This window comes from Cornus florida, unplaced genomic scaffold, assembly GCF_030987335.1.
Source record: "Cornus florida cultivar Cherokee Brave unplaced genomic scaffold, ASM3098733v1 CherokeeBrave_3.0.0_Hap2_Chr05, whole genome shotgun sequence".
Taxonomy (NCBI): Eukaryota; Viridiplantae; Streptophyta; class Magnoliopsida; order Cornales; family Cornaceae; genus Cornus; species Cornus florida.
Genome location: NW_026775575.1, coordinates 85,552,221 through 85,564,300, shown reverse-complemented (window position 1 = coordinate 85,564,300; position 12,080 = coordinate 85,552,221). Strand labels below are relative to the sequence as shown.

At 34.8% G+C, this 12,080-nt stretch overlaps 1 protein-coding gene and 1 pseudogene across 1 annotated transcript; both read right to left on the bottom strand.

The window, feature by feature from the left end:
• Positions 1–1,479: 1,479 nt before the first annotated feature.
• On the bottom strand, positions 1,480–6,217 carry LOC132309605 (probable terpene synthase 12; annotated as a pseudogene).
• Positions 6,218–6,626: 409 nt separating this feature from the next.
• On the bottom strand, positions 6,627–10,262 carry LOC132307321 (large ribosomal subunit protein uL2-like). Its single transcript, XM_059805042.1, has 2 exons — positions 9,706–10,262; positions 6,627–7,199 (listed from the first exon to the last, which is right to left on the bottom strand). Exons 1-2 carry the CDS (start codon positions 10,143–10,145, stop codon positions 6,857–6,859), a joined length of 783 nt encoding a protein of 260 aa, XP_059661025.1. The 5' UTR covers positions 10,146–10,262; the 3' UTR covers positions 6,627–6,856.
• Positions 10,263–12,080: the final 1,818 nt, after the last annotated feature.

Genomic DNA, 12,080 nt, shown 5'->3' with positions numbered 1-12,080 from the left:
ACTCCATCTTCTGCATGTCTACTAATTAAAATTACTACGTAGTACACTAGAATTTATGAGGGATGTGGAGTGCTTGGTATCTAGTAGACTGGTACTGTAGCAATAATTGTACTACTAACCATGGTTGTCAAAATTCCGATTTTGAGTCATAGAATCGCACGATTCTACAATTCAAAATCCAAAATTGATCCAAATCTTAGCAAAATTGTTCATTTGGTAGAATCGGATGTAGAATTGGTACAATCGGGAGTAGAATCGTAGAATCATACCATTCTATACTATTCTACCGATTCTACAAATTTGGTTGTTTGGCCTTTTATTTTTGGGCTGGTTCCTTTATTTTTGGGTTGGTTTCTTCTGGACTACAAAATAAAAGAGGCTTGGCCCAAGTATAGAATACAAAGTTAAATATTTATTCTATAAAATATAAATTATTTTTCATTAGTGGCAGAAAAAGAAATATATATATGTATATATATCAATTATTTTTACCATACAGGTCTATGTTCTATAATATATTTTTGTGTTTAATTATAAAAAATTAAAATGATCAATTATATCTCAAGGATGCATACTCGTGGCTAACAGGTTAGGATTAAGTCACATCAATATCAATTTTTTTCATTAATGGCAGAAAAAGATATATATGCATGTGTGTGTATCAATTATTTTTACCATGCAGGTCGATGCTCCATAATATATTTTTTTGTTTAATTATAAAAAATTAAGATGATCCATTATATCTCAAGGATGCATACTCATGGCTAATAGGTTTAGGCAAATTTTGGTTTCATGATCAATATTTTCATTTGACTAATTTATTATTATTATTTTTTTAAATGAAGTCTTATCATATACATTAAAAATTAAAAATAATTTAAAAGCTTAGAAGACTTGTCTGATATGCTAGCCAATGTATATAATCTTGTAGTCTAAACTGATAGTATAATGAGATCGAGTTAATATGTAGTTCATTAATTTTGTTGTGTTAACTCTTGATTAATTTCATACTTGTGACTAATAAGGTCACGTACACCGTAACACTTGGATTGGTGGATAAAAAGGTCTTTTATTTCTTCACTTTTCGAAAAATAAAATATAAAAAAAAAAAAAGGAAATTGCATAGTGTTAAAAAAAAAAATTTCCTTTTAATATGTAATTTTAGTTTATAACTTTGGAGATGGATGAGTTAGGATTTGAGATTTGTAACTCATATTTTTTTGAGCTACATTCTCTTTTTATGTATATTCGGTCTTTGAAATATTGTTAGAATTTGAGATTTGTGAACTAATGAACATGTAATATTGTGTGTTTTGACCTTATTTTTGTTATATTTTATTGATTTTATTGTTTAAAAGGTTAGATTCAATTGTTTTTTCACAATTTGGTAGAATCTTACTATTCACGATCCGATTTTATGATTCTGATTCTACGGAGTCCAAAATAATTTTGCATAGAATCCCGATTTTAACAACCTTGCTACAGACCGACACAAGAATGTGGGGTGGTGGTGGTTGTGGCGGTGGTGGGATTAGAGAGTTTGGACCCGATGGGGGTGATGAGTGGTCTTGGTTTTGAGGTGGTGGGGGTGATTAGGGTTGGGGAAGCCATGGTTTGTTTGGTATTTTGGTGGTGGGAGAGATCAGAAGGGTGGTGGAGTGAGAGAGGGTGTATTTTAATCCGTATTACACTAGAATTTTCCTCTCTTGTATGTGTAGTTATTGGTTCAATTATGAGAGAGAATACCCGATTCTTTGATCTTGAATCTGGAGCTCCATGCCCATTTCCATATTGGTACATGCATTGGGCAATTCGAGCAAGGTTAATTGCTGCTTCAGTAAAAGGTTATCCGAAAGGAGAATCAGCTACTCGAGCTTTGTTCATCTTCTTCCATGTCTCCATTAAATAGCTCTTGTGTTGACGGGCATCTTCTTCACAAAGCCCACTTCACGCATGTAACACGGTATTGAATTTCCTGTTTTACCTCTCTTGAACTCGGCCTATTTATGCAACAAAAATAGTTTGAGAGGGGACAGTTTTGAACAAATTAAAAATAAATAAATAAAATTCAAACTACCATATTTAATAGGAGTGTTTTACCTACCTTTGAGGTAACCAAATCATTGCAAAGTCGAAAAATCACAGATGGCCACTGTAAAAGTTGATGGTAATTTTCTAAGCAGTCCATAGCCTCCATTGTGATATTTTGGCTCATCAAAAAATAGGCATGAATTAGAACCACCACCCCAGAAGCTGAACGCCATCCATTCTCAAAATAGGAGTCGAATGTTGGAGTGTATTTGGTGTGACACCACTTTGCTTGTATTAAGAATGCTTTGCATAAATCTGCCCACTGTTATAGATGAAGGAAAAAAAAGAGAGAGAGAGAGAGAGAGAGAGAGAGAATATATATTGTAACATAAAATGTAATAAAACATCATTTAATAGACTGGCCAAAACATCTAATTAATAGTAACTGTGTACACATTCACAAATAAGAGGTATCCCCTTATAAGTGTGAGTAATTTTGCTCCCAAACACGTGAGACGTCACAAATAAAGAGTTCGTACGTGCATAAATGTATCGCTATTTTTAAATGTGGGATGATGTTCACTCCTGGTTCTTTAAGAGTGTCAAAAGCCATTTCATTGACAGTATTGTAGAGAGCAAGGAAGCACAACTTCATGTAGTCTGGAAGGGTTTCCACAGCATTGATGTCCCATCTAAAATACCATTTTTAAAAGCAAAAAAAATAAAATTTGAAAGTATTATTAAATCTTGAACAACATCAATATCCTAACCATATATTTATATATGTGAGTGTGTAAAAATAAAAACATAAGCATAGAACTAACGGATGGATTGGTGTGCAGTAGTGCGAACCTCTCAACACAATGGTGGATCGAGCGTTGGGCTGGGCTGGGCTCCAACCCACCCCAAAAAAAAATAAATAAATAAATAAATAAATTTAATTACTATGGGTATTTTTAGTCCAGCCCAAATTTATTATTATTATTATTAGTATTAGTCCATTCAAATGAGCCCAAGTCATCTAAGTCACGTATTAAAATAAAGGCCCAAGGCAGACAAGCCCTATTAGGATATGAAATAAAACATAATTTGAGATAAAATTATTCTAGAAGCAGTTCTGAAATTATATATATAGAATAAATTCATAATTTCAACACTTTCAAATCATCATGAAAAATAAACAAAACTTCCTCTGTTTATCTAGAAAGTATTCAACAAACAAATAAAAAAAATCTATGGCATTATAAACTAGGAAAATTTGATGATTTTGATCTCTAAGTAGACAAGGAGTATTAGTATAAAGGAAAACATTTAAATCCAATAATTAACAAATTAGAGGTTACTATAAAATAAATATAGATGGGTAAGAATTAAAATTTCAAATTGATTTATAAAATAAAACCACAAACAAAAATTGCAATAATTCAATCTTTAAAATCAAAAACCCAAATATGAAACGTGTTAAAACAGAGTACCATAGGAAATAAATTTCTTACTGATTGCATGACCGTACGGGACCTTGTTTGAAAATTTGATTTGGAATCTATTATCGACGAATTTGAATCTTTACCGACTCGTCACGCACCACTTAGATAGATATTTTGTAATCTTTAAATTCAAATATTTATCTAAATTATGTTATAAAAAAAAAAAATGCTTAAGAAATTGTATTATTAAATTTATGTTTAATTTTAGCCCACCCCAATGACAATTCCTGAATCCGCCCTTGTCTCAACAGCATCTGTAAATAGCTCCAGTTCATCTAAAGATCCATAAACATTGTAGACATCATCGATGGTAGTTATTAGTGCTATAACTTTTGTTAACCCTTTACGGCAATTACTGAATTGAGGTTCAAAGACCACTCCAAGGGACCAAAAGAAGCATTCCATCAGCCGGTCCCTAACGAATCTCAACTCATTCGCCAGGCCGATACCCTTCCACCACCTAATAGACACAGATGAAGATTACTACTCAAAAATGGTGCGGCCACTGTTTATTTGAGTTTCAATTGAATAGTTTGAGCCCAAAGTTAATAAGTTGCTCCATTATATTATGATCTGGAGGTCATTGGTTTGAAACCGAAAACAGTCTCTCTGAAGGTAAAACTGTGTACATTTAACCCTCTCCAAACCTCACCAGAGAGTCTCCTACACTTTCTTAACCATTTATATATATATATATATATATATATATATATATATATATACTGGCATGGGAATGTAATTATCTTCAAGTTTATAAACACTTTTTTTGGGTAAATAAGTTTTTAAACACTTGATCATACCTTGACATAAAGTTCACTTTGGTGTATTGATTGCACCATGTTAAAATCCAACTCATCAAGTTCAAGTAGCAAGTGATTTGCATCTTCCTTTTTACTTTATGAATCGATATACCACCTAGCTTCTAACCTCGTCACCCTATGGTGCAAAGAAAGCTCCAGGGCCGGCCCTGGCCCAAGGGGACCAAGGCAGTCGCCTAGGGCCTCAGAATATAAGGGGCCTTCAAATTTATAGGCCCATGTATGATGGGCCACAAAAAAAAAATGCAGCGAATCAAAATTTATAGGCCCATGAATGTTGGGCCACTAAAAAAAAAAAAATTATTACTGCAACAAAGGGCCTCAAGAATGATGGGCTACCAAAAATTAAAAAAAAAAAAAAAAAAAAAAAAAATCTAACCAAATGCAGCAAAAAGGGGCCTAAAAATATATATATATATATATAACAATAATAATAATATTAATAATAATTAGGACAAGCATATCACTTATATATAAAGGGCCTCACATTTAAAGTCTGCCTAGGGCCTCTCGAGATTTTTTCAATCTCAGGGCCAGCCCTGAAAAGCTCCATGATTTACATGTTCTTTAAAGCTGCTTGTCTCTGTGTTTTCCTTGAGGTACTTGAGATGCAAGCTTGTGAATGCTTTGGCATCATCCAATATGTTCTCCCCTTTAAAACCAAGATATGAAGCTTCATACAAGCTCAATAATCCCTTCACATCCTCGCATAAACACGCCATGAAATCACCTTTTGATTCTTGAAACGATTAAATACATCTGCATGCCATAGAAATATTATCTTATCAGATGTCGAGCTTGTAAAGTAGAACAAATTGTTAGATAGCAATGCTCTTAAACGCTCTGCTTGATAGAAGAAATGGAAAAACGGATGGAAGAGGCATTACTATAGAATGAGTACCTTGAGAGACCTCATAACCATGTTGCCTGAGGAGCCTGAAGCTGAGAGCAGTAGCATGAAGACTCATCTCTGTTCTAACGTTAGTAGATCTTATTCTGTCAAGGGCTACCTTTGTATGTCATCAATCAGTTCAAGCACTGTCAATGGCCTTGCATCTTCTTCATCAACCATAATTCTCAACTCCTCTTCTAGCTTCTTTGCCCTTTCCTTGTATACTTCTTCATCCTACATAAATTGTGTTTCAAAAAAATAATAATAACAAATAAATAAAGAGAAAAAAAAAAAAAAAAAAAAAAATCCTTCACCCACATGTACATAGTACTACTGAGTTACACTTGGAAAAGTTTGAACTAAATTTATTCCAATTTTAATTCTCGTGTCCAACCTCATAATAATTGTTTAGGATTCCACAAAATCATAACTCCAAATGGTGGGTTGGTAATTGGCGGATAGTCTGGCATCGAAATTGGGAGAAGTTGTTATGAGTGTGGTTGTGAGGGACAGATTGTTTAGGTGGACTATATGTTAAAGAGCATGGATGACAGGGCACAATATTCAAGTGTTGGAGTGCCGCCATTTTAGGCTGAAGTAAATTTTGAAATGCACCATTAAGCCTATATATAGAAAGTAGTAGCTAATACACTGCACTGCCATGAGGATTGACACTATCTCTCTGTTCTGATGAATCTTCCTGTATTTGTAAAGCAATTTTTCAATTTTTCAAGGATAATATGTGGACTACTAAAGTAACTTACTGTAGCAATAATTGAAAAAAGAAATACCCCTGGCTATCAACTTATAACCAGTAACCTTGTATAATAATGAGCAATTCCAACAAATAGATATATATGCTCATATTTTCTGCGGCCTGTTTGTCCGATTAACATAACCTCCTTCCGATCAAATCCGATTAAGGGCAATCAAGACACACCAGTCCAATCGGGACTAACAGGCAGGATTTTGATCTTCTCTATCAACATCTCTCTCATGCCAAGGGCAATACAAGTTACAACCCCACCATTCCAATCAAAATGGTAGAACAAGCAACCTAGTTTTCTCCGTGAATCGACACAGTCCCACCATTCCAATCAAAATGGTACACGACTAGACACCTTGTTTTCTTCGTCAAAGGACAATACAGTCCCACCATTCCAATCAAAATGGTAGGACTAAACAGCACGATCTGGATTTGGATCCCATCAAGCAATATCTCTCCCCTGTTTCCGTGAAAATGAATCCTCGACGGATCATTTGATATGTCAAAACGGGAGAGAGATATTGCTTGAATGGGGTAGCATGCCTCATAAATGCCTCATAAATGGGGTAGCATGCTTTTTTCTCAACCCTTGTATGATGGATCCATATTCACCGAAAACGGGAGAGAGATCCTGGTACTAAAAGTAACACAAGCATAAAATATGAATGTTCAACAAAAGCCAGAAACTAAAAGTGATTCAAACAAAAAATATGGAAGTTCTATATTCACCCCCAAAAGACATTACTCCTAATACTGGAAACCAAATGTTCAAAGCCGCATTTAGATACACCATCAGCTGGTGAAAGAAAGATGTTCAAAATTGTATATTAAAATAATTGTGAAATGCAAATTGAGATACTCTCTAAGCCTTATCAGCTTTTGCGGCAGTAGCAGCAGCCTGTCCCCGCAGACGACCAGTTCTTCTGGCTGCAATAAGACCAACCTTTTGGCCGGGAGGAGCATCCCGGCGTACAGTACTGGCATGACCAATGTGCTGGTGGTTACCACCACCATGAGGATGCTCCACAGGATTCATAGCAACACCACGAACTTTGGGCCAGCAGTTCCTCTTGACTCTGAACTTGTGATACGCATTACCTGCCTTAAGAAGCGGTTTCTCAGTCCTGCCTCCGCCTGCAACCTGACCAATCATAGCACGGCAACCACTTGGTACGATCTTCTTGGACCCCGATGGAAGCTTGACCCTAGACACAGCACAACAATAGAAAGATTGATTAACCATCAAAACAAGCACCAAGAGACTGTTGACTAACAAACAGGAATCCAAACATAGAACCACAAATCACATAAGTTAAGACGAGTCGATTGACTATGAAACAATTAGATTTCTCCTTAACGCGATATTTTACAAAAATGCACCTTATGTACCACTCAACCAATATGGTAAAAGCCACATACAAATCCCATGCCCAAAACTTCAAATTGAAACCACCCAATATCCTTGTCACTTTATCTTGTGGATGCTGCAAGATTTTTCATTCCCCATATTACAGAAACTCATAAGATTAGCAGCCTAATATTACAATCTAGAGAACTGTTTGGGAGACCAACAAATTAATAAATTCAAGAACATTATACAGACATCAGCAAGTCAAAAGTATATATATACGAAAGTAGAAGTTGTTCATGACAAACCAACAAAACAAACATTCAGCAAGTCTTATAGGAACTCTATACAGAAGTAAATAAATAGAAGAAAAAAAGTACTTCATGAGAAACCCTGCATGAAAAAAAAACCCTACACAAAAGTAGAAGTTGTTCATGACAAACCATGCAGAACCAACATCCCATGTTCTTCCATATTAACTAAATATCTCATCTTAAACCATGCAGAATCAAAGGTTGGGTTGTTAGCATTCTTCTCCTGCCCTACCAGACAATAACCCTCGACTTGGGTCCTCTAGCAATGGAAGACAAAGCCAACGTGCATAAGGGCAAAGCAGAGTAGGCACTCACACTTCCAAAAAGCATTGGACAGCAGTTACAAACAACAACTAAAAAACAAAACAAAAGCTCAATATAGGCTTTAAAACTTAGATCCACTGTGTTTGATTATTCAAAACCATTATGTTTCCTGAAAAGGAAAAGAAGGCTCTAAACAAAATGAGATATATGCGGATTCATTGACCACGGTGTCTTGCCATTAATAGAATTTGACTAAAGATCATTACGGTCAAGAAGCTTTTTAATAAATTCCTGTAGCCCATATGAATATTTACTCATAAAAATTAACCAATATTGGTAAGGAATCATTCATCAATAGGTTAGATTCAAGTAGAATTGAGAATAGATGATTCAGGGAGGTGGCGATAGAAGGTAGTGTCTTTGTGTTGACTATGTAATTATCAAACCAAATCCTCCCAACACCTTTGTTTTCCAAGAGATCACTAGTGTCAACCACTGCATCTTCTCTTCAGTAGAATTTGGGGTAATTCCAAGGAGATCTAGGTCTACTAAACAAGGGGTGTTCATTAGGGCCAAGAAACTTCTCGTAGACCAAAAAATATTGCACTCATGAAAATTTGTCAACTTAGACTGGTAAAGAAATTATTGATCCGCAGGCTAGGTTCAACAAGATTTTGTCAAAAGTAGAAATGACTGTGAAGAGATTGTACTGTACCAAAACTATCTCCAGGGACCATGCAGTGTAAATTGTGGTCGGTAAAACAAAAGATAATAAACCAATCATTTTTAACTTTAGTTAGCTTAATTTAATTAATCACAAGATTCAGAAGTAAATTCACTCCTGTCTCTTCCACTTTTTCTTTAAATTCATTAAATAATTCAAAAATGATTTATTCTCATCTTGTTCGAAGTCAGAAGGTGTGCTACGAGAACCCAACATTCCAAACAAGAATACTATCATTTCCTTTCTTTTCTCTTCGATCTATCCAAAAATGAATAGACATTATTACTATCCTTTCCTTTCCTTTCTTTTATCTCATAACTAAAGATATCCTTTCCTTTCTTTTCTCTGCTATGTATCCAAACGGAGCCTAATTTGTTATATAATTTATCATAAAAGTCCCCATGTCATGTTCACAAGTGAGTGTTTAAACGCCTGTCCCGCAACAAGTGTTTGCTGCATGTCAGACACATATTTTAGAAAACCAGAATTAGAACATTACAAAAAAGCATCCATCCAATCTCTAAAATCAGTTCAAACTCCAAAATTGAATGCGTTGAGCATCTCCAAGATTTCAGTGTAACCATTCCCTTTCATATATATCTAACTACGACTCAATTGCACTACATACACAATTTTGTTGACTCGGTTGCATTATAAATACAATATTGTTGAAAATTCAGTTAAAAGTTATCCCCTCAAAACATCACAAATGTGTATGCATTCCATATATTGTTGAATCAATACATCAAGTCAGTGCATCAATTAGCAAAAAAAAAAAAACAGATCCCATGATTTGTCGTGATGCAATGTAACAAATAAATGCTATGTGGTACAAGAAATTATTTTTCTTACTCAAATATAAATATAAAACCATAAAACATCAATCAGATCAAGAGCTTAGATACAGGCACATTATATGTAGATATAAGCATATACGTGTCTGAATTACCAAAAAAAACTTTCAGAATCGAGCCTCAACAAGCTAACAACTGCTAGATTAACATACAACGAAATTTAAAAAATAAAACAAATCAATGGAAAAAGAGAGTGAATGTATATACCTGGAGGTACCATTATCTGGGTTGTGACTGATGACAATGGCGTAATCCCCAGAGGCTCTGGCAAAGACTCCACGGTCACCCACATGGTGCTCGACGTTGCAGACTACGGCACCTTCAGGGATGGATCGGAGAGGCAAGACGTTGCCGACCATGAGATTGGCTTTCTTGCCGCAGTACACGAACTGGCCAGTGTACATGCCCTCGGCGGCGACGAAGAGCTCCTTCTGGTGCTTGTAGCGGAAGGGGTGGCGGAAGGTGACCCGGGCGAGTGGGGCGCCACGACCCGGATCGTGGACGATCTCGGTGATGACGCCCTTTAGGTAGCCGTTTCGCTCGCCGAAGTCGAGACTGCGGAAGCGGGCAGGACCCTTGCGGTGGTGAGTGTGCGACTTGAAGACGGAGCCGGCACCCTTACGCTGTGCTCTAATGACGCGACCCATCGCGGCTCTGGCTAGGGTTAGGGTTTTGGAACGGCTGGGGAAGTGGAGGGGATGACTGAAAATGGGTGGGTTGAGAATGAGACGTTTATATAGGGCTGAGTATTAGATGTTCAGTGTTATGGGCTAGGCCTCAACCCAAAAATGTTATGCTTAACCATGAAATGGTTGGATAGAGAATGAGAGTTTTTTTTTTTTTTTTTTTTTTGGAAATTTTAGCGACTGATATAAATATGAAATATATTTTATGTGGGGCTTTGCCCAAAGGTCCAAAAGCTTGTGAACAAGCCCAAACAAGTATTAGAAGCCTAAATTGGGAAACAAGACTAAAAGCCCAAACCAGCAATCTTGCGCATGCATAACACACGGGTTTGGTTTACAAAAATGCCCTTAAATAAATTTTTAATCATATTGATGTAAATAATAATTAAATATATAACAAAAGTAATATATTTAATATATATTATTAAATATTCCTTAGTTGACTCCCTTCAAAAGTGTGTACTCACACAAATATTATTTTACTTGCATTCAAATTTCCAAAGTTGTAACATTCTAAATAAATTGAAAGTTATAGATAATTAAATATAAATATATAATGTACATTTAATTTCAAATTTTAATTTTATATAATAACAAAAAATTTCACAAAAAGTAAAATTTCCAAATTTTATAAAAATATAAATTAGATTACATTTCACAAGTAATTGGGAACTTTTGGCACATGGATGGATGATTGACAATTAGTTCACACTATAATGAGAAAGATAGATCTTCTTGGTCTACTTGGCATTTGGTACGTGAATTAGATAATTAGTTCACACTCATGGGAGAAAAAGATGATTTTGATCCATTTAACATTTATTGAATTAAATTAGTTCATACCGGATGAGAGATAGATATGTCAATAACAAAGAGTGAAAGATTATCTTATTTATACAATTTGCTTAACCCTTCAGAAAAAAGTAAAATAAAATTAGGAGTGAAAGAATAAAGAATATTTTTTTTTTTTTTTTTTCAAGGTAAGAATGTTAAGGGTTAGTCGTTAGAGATGAAGAAAATGATACAAGACTAGAACATGGACTCCTGAAGACGAAAAGCAACCCAATCACGTAGACAATACAAAATTTATGAAAAAGTAAAATTGAAAATTTGATATATTGTGATGGATGTCTCACTCCCTTCTTAGACAACTCCTCACATCTCACATCATGAATGTAAGACTACTTGTATAGATATGTATGTGTGTGTGTGTGTATATATGTATGTGTATATATGTATATATATATACATATATGTATCTTACTATTCGATGTCGTGTGTGACACTAATAATTATCAAACCTAGATGGAAGTCAATTTCGTTGGTCCTAAATATAAATGCTCTAACAAGTTGTAGCTGTTGAAGAGCCACCAACTTGATAGGGTGATTAGGGCATCGTTATAACTGCAACACCTAACAACAACATTCAACGTTGAATTGTTCAAATATATATATATATAGTCATATCAAACAACATGTACCGTAGTAGAGGTGCATTGAATTCTTCAATAATCAAAGTATTTTTCTTATATTAAAACTACTATTAATAGATTTGATAGGACCTAAACTGAAACAGCCAACTTCGCCGCAGGCTTCCTTGAATTCTCTAGAAACAAATCAAACAAACAAATGTGATATGATATCCCAATAGATAATGTTATGGAATTCCATACTTTTCACTCAATTATGTGGTAGCGAAAGTTAAAGAACACCCTAATATTACAAGTCCGTTGAGTTTTGTGAAGCATTAATCTGTACATAAGATTTCTAAATATATATATATTTTTTTGGAACCGAATTGTTGAAAATAGATTCTCTGTTCTCACTGCACATATGACAATTTTGGTCATATAAAAAGGTAGAAAAGATTCAGTCTATATGATTTCTAATAAAGAA